The 14,722-nt window shown below is 33.2% G+C and overlaps 1 protein-coding gene across 3 annotated transcripts; it reads right to left on the bottom strand.

The window, feature by feature from the left end:
• Positions 1–5,880: 5,880 nt before the first annotated feature.
• LOC114367495 (probable RNA helicase SDE3) lies at positions 5,881–12,507 on the bottom strand. 3 transcript variants are annotated; one of them, XM_028324683.1, is made up of 5 exons: positions 12,398–12,507; positions 11,044–11,860; positions 10,767–10,940; positions 6,788–8,236; positions 5,881–6,400 (listed from the first exon to the last, which is right to left on the bottom strand). In XM_028324683.1, the coding sequence occupies exons 2-5, from the start codon at positions 11,818–11,820 to the stop codon at positions 6,140–6,142; spliced, it is 2,661 nt and encodes an 886-aa protein (XP_028180484.1). In that variant the 5' UTR covers positions 11,821–11,860; positions 12,398–12,507; the 3' UTR covers positions 5,881–6,139. The 3 variants fall into 3 exon arrangements, with proteins under 3 accessions (XP_028180484.1, XP_028180490.1, XP_028180498.1); XM_028324689.1 differs by having other exon boundaries at positions 12,403–12,486; XM_028324697.1 differs by lacking the exon at positions 12,398–12,507 and adding an exon at positions 11,974–12,364.
• Positions 12,508–14,722: the final 2,215 nt, after the last annotated feature.

Here is a 14,722-nt window from a genome sequence, read left to right on the forward strand (position 1 = left end):
TATTATAAAATTAAATTAAAAATAATTTTAATATAAGATTTTGAATTTAATATAAAAGTTGCTTAAAGTTATTCTAACTCAAAATTAATTATAAACATATAAAAATATATTTAAAATTAATTTTAGATTGGAAATCAATTATTTAAAATGAAATCCAACCCATTTTTACACCAAATTCTGCACTGTCTTTTGTGGCTAGCTGCACCACAATTTCAGACTTTGCCTTATGTGGCTGCACAACATCATCACTCATGATCCCCCTTAAAACATGCCTATATCTTGTCTCGATCCACTCCCCACATTTTCCTTATAGGTTACTTTCTCTACTCTTTTTTTTTTTTAATTAAAACTGTGGGGAGAAACTGTTCCAGGAATTAGAGAAATCTCTTCCTCAATGCTTTTTGCATAAATAAGAGAAAGACCTCGTTGTATAATATCCATATATATACACACACTCTCAAGCCTTGATCATGCTAAATAATCATTTTTGTCTTTGAATGTGTAAGATTTCAAAAGATGAAAATTAAATTTTTAGTCATTGAAAGTGGGAAAAAAAATGCAACAAATTCATTCATCTATTAACTTTCATCCATTAACATTAATGAAAGAGTCTACGTGGTACGTTCAAGGACGAGTTCATGTTCTATACATTTAGGGACAAAAATGATTATTTATCCAAAATATAATATAATGTGGCAGTATCTTACCCAAAATATGAAACTCAAACAAAAATGAACAGTCATTAAGTTAATTCTTACAAAAAAAATGAAACTCAACTTGATTTTGTCACTACTTAATGTTGTTACAATAAAAATTTCAAAGCAATAGATATATTATGCTTATTAACCAATATTATGTTTATTATTATGTTTGTTCTAACTTATGGTTGTTATTTTTTTAAAAGTGTTTATTGTAATGTTATACTTACAACAATTAAAAAGGGAGAAAAATTAAGGTTCAATTATATTTTGAGTAAATAACAATTTTTGTCCTTAAATGTGTAGAGGACTGACAAATTCGTCCCTGGATATACTACGTAAGCTCTTTCATTAATGGTAATGAATGGAAATTAACGAATGAATGAATTTGTTGCACTTTTTTCACTTTCAGGAACTAAAATTTGAATTTTCATCTTTCAAGGATGAATTTGCCAACGTTCTTCACATTCAGGGATAAAAATCACTATTTACCCTAGTTAGAATCATGATTGGTGAATGGTGATGGCATCCAGTTGTCTCCCAAGACCGAACTTCCATAAAAGAGAGAATCTATTGCATCTTATGCTACCATGAGGTGTAATTTGTAACATCTCAAACAAATTATACCATAATGAGAAAGACTCACAGATTGTATATGTATGAAATTATACAGTTTAGAATGATAAATGAATTAATTGGTATTACCTATACCGACAAGATGCATTTATTTTTTCGGTAGTCTATCACTTAAGAACATCACAATTGACTGTGCTTGGCTTGGAGCAATTATGAGATAAGTGACATTCTAGAAAGTTTTTCGAAAAGTGTGTGAGTAAAGACAAAACACACCAAAAAGTATCATGTTGGTTTATAGGGATAGTCATTGATCCTAGAAGCAGCTAAAACATGTTGTAAGGGACTTGAAAAGAGTTACCTATAGTGGATTATGACCGATGGATGATTTTGATCAACAAGGATGTTGGGTGAAAAGTCACTGTGTGAAGTGTCGTGAAGTGTGAGTCACCGAGAAGTAAAAAATTAGAGGCATTATAAATGGTTTCAAAGCAGACCTCTCTCACAATACGGTATGGTTCGAGGACGAACCAAGTGAAAGCTGGTGGACATGTAACACCTTAGATGAATCACACCTGAATGGAGGGATCCAAAGACTATACAGGTATGAGACTATATAATTGAAGATGACTTAAAAGGAATTAATTAGTACTATCTATACCAGTTAGATGCATCTACTTTTCGATAGTTTGTCACTTAAAAATGCCATAGTTAAATGTGTTTATCTTAGGGCAATTATGAGATGAATAACCTTCTAAGAAATTTTCCAGAAAGGATGTGAGTAATCCTAAAAGAAGTTGTGCAATGTTAGAACTGGTTGTCGAGGCCTTGAAAATGACTACTTATAGAATGTTTTTGATAAATAAGAATATTGAGTGATGTGTTACCATACAAAATGTCATAGTGTGAAACCTCTTTATGCCACTAATTCTTAGCGAAAGTAAAAGACAATAAAGCCAATTCGCGTGCCTATCCTATTGCGTGCCTTCCCTTCTTGTAAAACCCTAATGTGTGCCTTCCCTTCTTGTAAAAGTGAGTCTTCTAGAGTGTCTCTCTTTGGTAAAAGTAAGCCCACTAGAGTGCACTCTTGTACTTCAGTATTTTTTTTCATTCTAAACACAATGGAAAAGTTTCAAAAAATCTACTATCTATTTTAAGTTAGAATTCGTTAGTCAGTGTAAATTTAAATCTTAAATTGAAAATAAAAAAGAAAAAATAGAAATAAGTTAACGTCTTTCATTTGCTCTCCCTCTTTGTGTGCCTTCCCTTCTTGTAAAAGTGACTCCTCTCTCTCTTTCATTTGCTCATCATCGGTCAGGTTCGATCTTGTTCACTAATATTTCTTTCTTTCTTTCTTAATCTTGCGTTATAAGTTAACGTCTTGCATTGCATTCTTGTTGGATTTTTTCGTTTTCTGACCTGGCTTGTTTAATTCCTTTTATATAAAATTCCTCTTGTTACTCTTTTTCATTACCCCTCATTCTTTCTTTTTTAGCTTAGGGAACTAAGTATTGCTATAATGCTATTGCTGTTACGTCCCAATTGGTCTTTATTTCATGCAAACAAAATAGCACACTTTTCCCCTTGAGAAACCTTTGTTTCTAATCCGAATGACATTAATTTGCAAGGTAAAAGCTACGTGCACGTTGTTTCTTTGCAAGTAGGTACTCAAAATTTTAGACTCCCAAGAAAACTGGTCAATCACAATTTACATGGCCATGAAAAAGAAACCATGACTGGTTATGAAAAACCGGTTATATAATTGGATATATATCGATAACCGGATATTCGTATATAATCAATTTTAAAAATAAAAATAAATATATTTTTTAATATTTATAATTGATTTTATTTACTAATAACTGTGTCGTGTTTAATTAAAATTTTCAATTTTAAAGATTAAAATTATATTTTAAAGACCAAAATTAATTATCAAAGTTAGATATATAACTAGTTATAACCGGCTTTATATATATATATATATAGTTAAGTAATCAATTTTTTTTTGTAATGGTTATAGTTTGTTTATAATAATCACGTATCATATGTGATTATTTTTTATAATTATTTTTAATTAACTGATTATTTATATATGATTATGGTTAAATATTTAATAACCAGTTTTTTGGTCACCCTTACTCCTGACTGTCTCCCCATATTGATCTCCATCTACTACAATGTCGTTTTCCCTCTTAACCGAGAACTACTTCTTAACCCAAAATACAAGTTTAATTTGTGAGTTGGTCTGCCATTGATTGAAGGAATACTCAAATAACTCTTTAGCCACATCCAACTACAGTATATTACATCATGCATTACCATTTCTTTGTCAAAAGTTTCAGCCCGAAACACACAGTACAATTGTTCCTTCTCTTCCATTCCTTTATTAATTGGAACTTAATTAATTTGTTCTACTATAACTAGAGCCTAACTACAACACTTGGCCAAGGGAAAAATACTACCTTCACGGAGTTTAAATCAGTTAAAATAATACAAGGCATCATCATCACAACTTCAAATACCGCCACAGATCCAAAATTGACCAGTCATGACTTGCTAAACCTTAGTGTGATGCCATGGCTTTCATGTAGACATTCACAATTTTCTGCCCAGATTAAAGCAAAGATGACACAGATTAATTCACAATTTTCTGCCCAGGGGTTGAGGTGTATGAAGGGATCAGAGTGAGTCCAAAACTAGCAGTCCCTTAAACAATATCTTTTCTTCTTGGGGATTGGCTGATTGTAGCACCTCCACTAAGAGGCCCAAATTCATACGCATCAATGTTATGTTATTAATGCGAGATGGATCATGCTTCAATTCTTTCTTTTCAACCTTTTTCACAGCTAACAGAAGAATGCAAGACACAACTTAAACGCGTTCGTGTCTATTATAGTAACTGAACACACTAACCGAATTGAATGACAAAGTTTACTCAATTCAATCCTGAACTAACCTGAAAAGGCATATTTTATTCAAAACCGTACAATAAAAAAGAGTGTAGTGTAGATTTAGATTTTTTTTTCTTGGTAATTGACCAAGATTTTTGCTAGCCGAACATATTGGTAAATGCACGGTCCTTGTTAATGGATTTGATGGAGTTCAACTATTTGGTGAGATCTCGTATTGTGTTGAAATAGGAAGCCTGAACCTCATACAAGTGAGGATAAAACTCATAAATCTGAGTCTTAAGATTTTAGATTAAAATATACGGTCAAATTCACTTATATAATTATTTATAGCTCATTGATATAAATCTCTCTAGTATTTACCCCTCATATTGTTCAACAATTGATATCAGAATTGATTGTTCGAATTGGTGATCAACTTAAACGAGTAAATGAACTTAGCAACGGATCCATGGACATATGGATCCCTTGTGTCGAAAGTCTTCCTAGCAAGTGAATACATGCATGAGATCAGGCAACAGGTTCCTCAAGTGTTGCGGTCATGTTGACAATAATGGTTATACAAGTCGGGACAGTCATAGTTAAACTCTAAAACCATCATTAGATACATGTGGATTGAAAATAGTTTTCGCTTGAAGGAAAAATTATCATGTGGAAGAAACTCATATTTGAGGGAGAAATTGTTGAAGTTCAAGTGTAAAGTGAAATTCTACATCAGGTACAGAAGAGAACATTGAGCATCGTATAAGTGAGAATAAGACATATAAGTCTAAGTGATATAGTAGTAATCCATCGTGGTAACGCAATTATGAGAGTTCTTGGGTCGACCACGATGAATGCAGCAGCGTTGCTCTTCCTCTTCCTTGGTATTGCAGCGATGGGGTGCACGGAGGAAGAGCTAATGGTATTTCCGACATGTCTGCCATACGTTTTGTACCCATCAAATAACCTGACAGAAAATGTTTAAGTGTGACACTTTCTGTGTGAGGTTATTCGGCGGATACAAATCAGAATGGGCTTGCCTCAACACCACCAGACTGGATTCCCTCTCTTCCCTTTGCTCAACCTCAACCTCCTCCCCTTTTCTTATTTGCTCATCATCAGGTTCGATTGTGTTCATTAATAATTTATTTCTTAATCTTGCGTTATACTTTAACGTCTTGCATTGCATTGCATTCTTGTTGGATCTTTTTGTTTGACAGAATCTTATTTGGATCTGCCCCCTCTCAACAGCGCATCTGTGCAAGTAAGTACTCGAGATTTTAGACTCCAAGAAAACTGGTCAATCACAATTGGCATGGCAATGTTTGATTTATTTTTTTCATAATCACAGAGAAAAAAACTATAAGCTAAAATTAATTTAAGGAGGATGTATTAGATTAAAATTTCAAAAGTCAATTTTGACGTAATAATTTATCCAAACAGACCTGACAATTCGTAATTAATAAATTCATCCCGATATCATATCGTGGGTTAAAGTGGGTCTACTCAAACAATTATTAGCATTTTAAAATTTTCTTTTTCTTTCTCTAGTGTCGTAGACTCTGATAAACTTTACGGTATAAAGAAGATCAACTAGGGAGTGTTGCTTCCCGCACCTCCTTGTGGATAGCCCAATCCGGAATGTAAAGTTACATTTCAGTTTGGGTTTTTCGTAATTCAAGGGAAGTGCAGGAAGCAATTGTTGGAGGTGTAGGAAGTTTTATCCTCAACTAGGCCTCGTTCCAAACAAAAGTCCACAGAAACCTTTTTTGGTTATAGGCGGCGGCTAAAAGCCAGAACAAAACGCAGAACAACTAATCGAGAATGCAAAGTTCCCGAAGCATCACCTAAAAGCTTACCATGCACAAAATCAGGGTGCCCCTCAAAATCTAGTATCTAACTGCATGGAAAGAATATAAATAAACACAAAAAAGAATATAAACATCAATGTATCAAGTCCAAGTCCGAGGTGCTGGATTAATTACTTCTCCAGCCATCAGACCATTCAGCTTCATCTGTAACAGGTTTAGTGAAGGATGAATCTTGACCCCATTCTCCATTATTTGATGAATCTTGACCCCATTCTACATTGTTTGAGGGCGATGCATTATCTTCAGTAAAGCAAGTGTTCTCTCCAGTGTCCTCATCTTCATAAAGTTCCACCCTTTCAGGAAGAGAACAACCCTGATAAGATGAATTGTCCACACAGTGCCACAACATTTGGCTCCAATGGTCGTCCTGCCAAATGACAAGTGAAGAATGATTTCATAAACAATCATAATTATCAGGATAAGAATCTAGCTAACAATCAGGGTTTGAACCTGTTTTCATATTATCGGCATCTTTCTTTGAATATTTTCTAACCATAATTATCCAGCTAGAAAGACAAACTGACCAATTAATGTAGAAAATAGTAATGCAATTATCTGTAAGCATTCCAATTTCTCAGTACAACCATAAAAATCATAGTAATCTAACAGGGTACCATCTTGAAAGTAGAACACTTTCGCTTACATGCGATACAGTCAATCAATATATGAAAATATTCATTTTATAGCACAAAAGGTGATCAAGTAGGTAACTGACTTAACATATAGTCACAGCTTGTTGGATGAGATGCAATACCTTGCAGATAATATGCGGGTTCCCAATTATAACCAGCAATGATATAGCACGGGTTATAGCCACATTAAACCTTCTATAATTGCTCAAAAAGCCAAGACAGTGGACTCTGTCAAACTCATTGTGTTTGATAGTTGATCGAACTGTAGATATGATAATAACCTCCTTCTCTTGTCCTTGAAATTGTTCGACACTGCCCACTTTGATTTCAGGCATATCTAGATTTTCAAGTGTCTGTTTTATTTTCAGCACTTGTTGCCTATATGGAGTTATTATGCCAATGTTTTCCTCCTTTATATTCCCACCGGCTATCAGTCTCCTGACAACTTCTATAACCTTACTTGCTTCAATTCGATTGAACCATGATGGGTTATTCCCTTCTCTTTCATCACATCCTTGGATGCCATAGAAAATAATAGGGAAATCCTTATTAGGTAGCAAATCCCCAATCACCATGAAAGATTTGGAGTCTCTACAGGCAATCAGTTCCCCACAATAGAACAGCTTTGAAGGGAGATGTAAAATCACTGGGTGACATCGATAGTTCCTAATCAGTCGTGTTACATAATTTGTATCTCCACTGGCATATAATTCGCATTCACACAACCGTTCCATGTATGAAACCCCCAACCCATACTCATCTGCTTTCTTGGAATATATTACTGGACCCAACTGCAATTGGTCTCCAGCCAGAACAACAACAGTATCGCTTGTGCAGAGGTGGGATACAGGGATCATGGTTTCAGGTTCAGAAGCTTGGCCAGCCTCATCCAAAAAAATGTGAGAGAAGTGACCATGGGAAACATCTTCAGCATAAAGAAGAGAGGCACTCATATATGTGGATATTATGATCCTATAATGAATGAGGGCATTGACTGGGGGACACTTAAATACCATTTCATCAAAGAAGCAGAAGCGGACAAATTCAGGTTTGACATCCTCGTATGGCCTGGCAGATGCATTGAGCCTGAATATTTCATTCTCTCGAAATTCAACATCCTGTTGAGCAAGTAGTTTCTCTAGTATGTAGTCTGCTGCACTATTTGAGGGTGCACAGACAAGAATACGAGCATTCTTGTGATATTTGTAGAGCTGGAGAATTGCTTCTACCATTGTCCTTGTCTTTCCCGTACCTGGGGGCCCATGAATCATATAGGGTGGTGCACCTTTGCAACCAAGAATCATTTTGATTGAACTAATTTGCTCCTCGTTAAAAGTACCAGATATGGGAAGCAGAGAAGTGGTTTTAATGTGTCTCTTTCTGGATGTAGATGGAAAAAGAAAATCAGTTACCAACTTTTCTGCAGCCTCAGCTGCTTGATATAACCTTCTCATATTGATCCTGTTATATGTGAAGTGAACATCATAGCGATTTTCATCCCTGTGGTAAAAGTGAAATCCAGGATCAAACTTCAAATAGATCTCATCAGCTTCAACTCGGTGGATATATCCCTGCAGAATTCACAAACAATTTTATAAAGGGAAGAATCCTAACCATAAATGATAAATCCATTTGTAGACTAATGGAAAGTAAATTTGATAATTATTATGAGCAATATAAGAGACCCAAAATTAATGAATATCTGAATGCACTTCATACAGACATAGTGCTTGTTTGCAAATGATTAAACTTTGGGAAATAATAGCTTATTTTTTCAAAAATTCTCTCATTAAACTACCAAAAATAAGCTATTGTTTCCACAAAATAAAATATCAAACACACGTAGTGGATTTGGTTACTATAAAGATCATACAAACGGCTATAGAAATAGTTTGATTCACAATTTGGATCGTACAAATCAATACAACTCACTCACCCAGTAACACAAACCAGAGAGCAAATCGGAGCATGGACAGAATCATCACCTGAATTGCTGAACTTGTTCTCATTGGATTAGAAATTGCAATTCAAATGCTGCATTTTCTGCAGACGACATGTAGGCCATGCAGTCAGGTCAAATATGACCCAACATAACCCAAATAAGGAAAAAAAACTAAAATCTGGCCTTTTTAAAAACACACCAAAAAAAATATTCTGCTAAGTTTTTCTTGAATCCCAAGCAATAAAAAAATGTGCTTCTAGCTCTGGAGTTCCAGAGTAAAAAAGAATTTGAGTTTGACAACAAAATAAGACCAATTTCATTTATTTATTTATTATATTCACATCAACATCAGGTGGTTCTGTTATTGAATTACTGAATTTAAGTTTGACAAGAAAACAAAATCTGTGTATTATGGCTTCTTTATTTATTTGCTTATATCTGTGTTGATAGAAAGAATCAATTATGCACTTATGACTTTTTTATTTCCTACTCTGAGCACTATATACTTGATAATTAATATATCATTTATTTGATATATTTCTGGCTATTTTTCGTTGTTTCTAAATCCAGATGGAATATATACAATATCATATCTGGATGAGTTTTAAGATAGTCCAAGAGCTAGTTAAGTAGAACTAAGAGCCATATATCAAAAACAAAAATCATTACTCGTTGGTAATGTCTTGTTAGTAAAAGTGATTCTAATAAGAACCTTAGGAAAACCACACCACAAAAGCTAGTCATTGCAGTTGGAAAACACAAGGCTATATAAAGCTCACATTTGAATCCCTTACTTCCAATGTGGGACTCAAGACACGTACCTTGCAATGAGATCCTAACATCCCACTACACTCCACAACCCCAGCGCACACACATACTAGTTGTGCACTAGTCCTGGGTTAGCATGGCAATGCCAACATAACCATACAAATGAATATATCATTTATATGATATATTTCTAACTATTTTTCATCGTTTCTAAATCTGAGCATATGTACATGTTATATCTGAATGAATTTTAGTTAATTTGGAAGACTAAAAAGAACAAGTGTAAGAGCTAGTTAACAAGTTTAACTAAGAGCCATCTATCACATGGAATATGCAAGTCAAAAACAAAAATCATTACTTGTTGGTAATGTTCAGTTTGTATAAGTGATTTTGATAAGAACCTGAGGAGAACCATACAAAAAAAGCTAAATGTTTTAATTGGAGAACCCAAGTCCTTATAAACCCCATATTTGAATCCCAGACTTCTAATGTGGGACTCAAGTTCCAAACCTTGCGATTGGATCCCAAAATCCCACCATACTCCACAATCACAGCGCCCACACGTACTAGCCGTGCACTAGTCTTGGGCAAAGTGAGCAAATACTGCAATGCAGCCATCACCAGCCATGCCGCTCATTTGCTGTTGAACTGAGAAACATGGTGGAAGGCTCCAATACCAATTGATAAAAATCATGGGAAAACCCACCACAAAAGCTAACCATTGTAGTTGGAGAGCCCAGGGCTTTATAAACCCCATATTAGAATCTCATACTTCAAATGTGGGACTTAAATCCCATACTTCCAATTGGGACTCAAGTCCCATACCTTGCAATTGGATCCTAACAGATTGGGAGGGAGTCAAATAGAAAAAGATAAACATGTCAAATCTATTACAAGTAATCACTTTTCTTTATTCTACAATTATGTAATAATCTCTGGCTTTAATTTTATTCAAGGTTTAGAACCTACACTCAAAGGGAAGGTGCATACAAAGGTGTTCAATCCATCATAGCTGCCGCTGGATGATGTTTGTCATCGCAGAGATGAAATGCAAGAGCCATGCAGTAAATACGGAAGACAATTGACACATAACAAATGTAGCCAACATGAATACATCAACACAAATGAGATGGCATTCTATGATCAATGGTCAAGATAACAATATCACAACAACGTGTAGTTTTATGATCTACCAGATCGGCAGATCAGATTCTATATAAATATAACATCAAAAGAAAAAAAATATATAATTAAATACAGTATACATCTGCTTGTAGTATAATGACCAGATTCTGGTGCAACAACATCTAGCTAAAGATTTGATTTATCCAAATGACTGAAGTGAGAACTACCAAGTGAAAATGTGACATGCAGCCAAATGAGGACCAAACCTGGTAAACGGGTGTGGTGTTATTATCACGTTCAGATGTGAGCTTGACAAAGATAAAATCCCCATGAACCAGCGAGGGTCTTCTCTCAGCTAGCCCGGGAACCTCCAAAGTCACGAATTGATTGGCCCTCTTTCTCATAGATATGCATTCCATGTCATAAGTCCTCATGTCTTCCTGAAAGTAGAAATCAGTGGCAAGGAATTAGTAGAAAAAAAAGATCAGTCTTGAGGTTTTTGATGACTCACAAGCTGCTATAAAGTATAACAAATAAGATTACCTCCAATTGTATCTCTTCCATGATTATTAATGTTTTGAAAAAAGAAGCATAAGTCCTTTTTGTAAGACCTTCTTCTACAACTTGAGGGACCCGATTGCTCTCAAGCAACTGTCTAATGTCCCTGGGAATGTCGTATTTTGGAAGCCTATTAATGTATCTTCGAGTTGGCTTCCCTGCAGGACGTGAACCTGCAACAAAAGTATCTACAACAAATTTGTCTTTTTTCTTTCTTCTTGAATAAGGCCTGTTAGAAGCCAAAGACTTGGAGATTTTGTCTTCAACTAAGAGGAAAACCACCCTTTCGATTTTTTCATCTCCAACATCAAAATACACAACTGACGAATACATCCCCATTTCTTTTGTCTTGCAAGACAACCATATTTTTAAGTTCTCACCAGGCTGAAGCACCCTGTCCTCCAAAGTGAAAGATTCTAAACAGCTCTGATCTTCGTCTGCATTTGAATTTGCTGACGGAGGTTCTGTGAGAGAAAGAGTGAAGGTGTCCTGAGGATTAGAGGCAAAAATATGAACACTCCACAGGTCCACGGGTTCATCAGTAGTATTCCTAATGGTTATTAAATCCACAGCAGTATCTCCTACAGATACAGATTGAGGCTTGCCATCCACAAATGCAAATGGGACAGATACAATAATCGGTGCCCCTTCATTATCAATGTAACTGCAAACAGACTTCTCTTCCTCAAAATCTAGAAACCCAATTTCTGCCTTTTCTCCGATGACAGAGCATTCCTCATCTGACCATCCGGCAGTACTCATCGAAAGTATTGTATAATACCTCCCAAGTTTTGTTTGGGCTCTACACAAAATATCACCAAAAAAATATAGATGAGATTACGAGAAAGGGAAGCTACAAAACAAGAAGGTTTAGTTCCCCTTGAATAAACTACAATCACGGACTCATAAGTATACCTAAATGGATCTGAATTTTCTCCTTTTACTAGCAACAAGAGAGGCTCATACTACGAGATAAACAGACACAATTAAAGTGCATTTGTATAAAATTCGTTTCTAAATTACAGGATTTTCTTTCAGTATAACCTAAATTACATTATTATACTACTTGAGATATAATCATGTGTTCGAACAAGCAATTTTACGTTTCGTTCATGTTTCTCTAATATCCAACCATACGAGAAAGAAATAACAGTAAAAAGAAGGAGGCCAAACGAATAGAAAGAGAAAAAGAAGCAGAAATTGGGCTGCAATGAAGGTTAAGAACTTAAAACATTGAATGATCGAAGAAGTAAAGACGAGTATAATAGCATTGTAAAAAAGGGAAGGGATAGGGTTTTGGTTGGTAGAGTGAAGAATGAAGGAACACACTCCTCCTTACCTTACCGACGAAGTTTAGCTAAAGTGCTTTCTTGTTTTCTCTGCGCACTGTAGAGTGAGCCAATCGTATCCTACTCTTTGGAATCCATAGCATCTGCTTACATTCGCTGCTATGCTTATATACAGCCACTCGCAACTTTTCTTCGTTCAATTTTTTTGAAATAAATAAATAAATAAATATTTCACCCTAATTTTTAAAATAATTGAAACAATTTAGAAAATAATAAATGAAAGCATGATGAAAAAAACAAAGCAAGAAAAATGAATATCACTTTTTTCTCTTTTTTTTGTTTTCATAATAATAACATGATTATAAATTTATTTATATTAAAAAAAATCAAATGTAACCAGTAAAAAAATTAGCGTTGATAAAGAATAAGTTATGTTTAGCAGTAGAAATTATAAATAACTAAAGGCAAGTGTTGATAAACAAGTATTCGTTAAATATCTCACTTTAAATCATATAATGACTTAATATTCATATTTTTTTTGTGTGCGTGTACAAAGACAAATGACTTCATATACATATATTCTGTGCGAAAATACAACTTCATACGCACATATAAAATGACTTGGTAAGTTAGGCTATGATAGTCAAAATTAATTAAAAACTGACAAATTAGTTGGTAGTTAAAAGTTAAAAGTTTAATAATTAGTTTATTAAATTATAAATATTTGATAAGACTAATTGTTAAAATAATGAAAAGTATAAAATAATAGAAAAATAATAAAATTATGTAACTAAAAAATTGGATAAAATATTAATCGTAAAAATGAAAAAAAAAATAAAAAGTTAAAAGTTAATGTTTTGAAACATGTAACTTCAAGTAATATTTAAAAAACATTAAAAGTTATTAAAGAATTTATTTATTAAATAATCAAACAAATTTTTTAGTTAATAGAAAAAACTAATCTTTTTATGATCTAACACATAGTGTAAGTCATGTTTAACCTACTATCCTTAATATATTTTTATAAAATAAATTTTATTAATTAAGTTGTTGGTTTGATTATTCGCATTAAATAAATCAAATTTACAAATTTTAATACAATTTATAATTCAAAATATAAGTTAGCGTTGAGTATAAGATTCCATATCTATCTATCTATGCAAATATTCAATTTATCTAAAATTATATATGGGTTATCATCAAGACAATATTATTATATCTACACTTAAAAAAATAACAAGATATTATATAATTTAATGGTTGATTTTGTATTTTGTAGAAAATTACTAAGAAGTATAAGTGAACAAAACTAACTTAATAAGTGTAATTCAATTAGCAATACATGCTAAATTTGTGCGGTAAAACATGAATTTGAATCTCGCATAATACATTTCTCAAAAATGGTGAGAAACCTTAAATGTAACTAAATTTTAAACCAAGTGATTATAATTTATTTGATAGACATATCTTATTGCTTACTTACTCTCGTCGTAGTTATTATACTTAATTTCATATTTTTTTTCTTGTTTTTATTTAAAAATGCAAAATAAGAAGAAAAAAATATAAATGTCATAATTTCAATAAAAGGAGTACATACTCCCACTACATTAAAAAATATTTTCCCTTCTAGTTTTCACCACAACATTTTCCTATTGTAACTTTTGTTTTAATTTCACCCTTGCAATTCTCAAAATTTTCAAATTAGCACCCTGAGTTACATCAAAGTTTAAATATGGAAAATGACACCACATGACCATGTAGTCAACTTCACCTAATAAGATAAGACTTGTGTTATTATTAAGGTATATCAATATTGGACTTGAATTCTTACGGAGAGAAAAAAAACAATTTTAAATCCAAATCCATAAAATCAAGCCTACCTCACATTGTCATAAATCTAATTATGAATAGAATTAATCATCATGCATATGAACTATTCGACACTAGGACACCACATATTGGATGTTATTATTGATCCTTACAAAATTCCTTTTAACCCCTATCAACCAATAACAAGTACCGAAATAAATGTCATTTAAATATTTCACCCCACTTTTTCGTAACCCATCGCTCTTTCCTCCTTCCCTTTATTCATTTCTTTTATCTTTTTTCTTCTCCTTTTCTTCATTCATTCATTCTTTTATTCTATGCACTCACATTGGTGAAGGTATTTTTTTATTTTATTTTTATAAACATAATTGAATCATGATTTCATTTTTTTGTATAACACAATGGAATCGTGATTGACAATACAATAAAATCACGATTTTATTGTGTAATAATTTATGTTACTCAACGGAATCACTACAAATCTTAACACAATGAAATTATGATTCCGTTGAATAAAAAAACTTATTGTACAATGAAATTGTACT

Source organism: Glycine soja, chromosome 1 (genome assembly GCF_004193775.1).
Source record: "Glycine soja cultivar W05 chromosome 1, ASM419377v2, whole genome shotgun sequence".
NCBI lineage: Eukaryota > Viridiplantae > Streptophyta > Magnoliopsida > Fabales > Fabaceae > Glycine > Glycine soja.

Bases quoted from the DNA above. Each gene is read 5' to 3' on its own strand.
- LOC114367495 (XM_028324683.1), bottom strand. From the start codon at position 11,820: ATGAGTACTGCCGGATGGTCAGATGAGGAATGCTCTGTCATCGGAGAA. The intron at 10,941-11,043 runs GTAATCTTATTT...TTCTACTTTCAG, and splicing joins TGGAAGAGATACAATTGGAG to GAAGACATGAGGACTTATGA. The intron at 8,237-10,766 runs GTTTGGTCCTCA...TGAATTCTGCAG, and splicing joins ACACCACACCCGTTTACCAG to GGATATATCCACCGAGTTGA.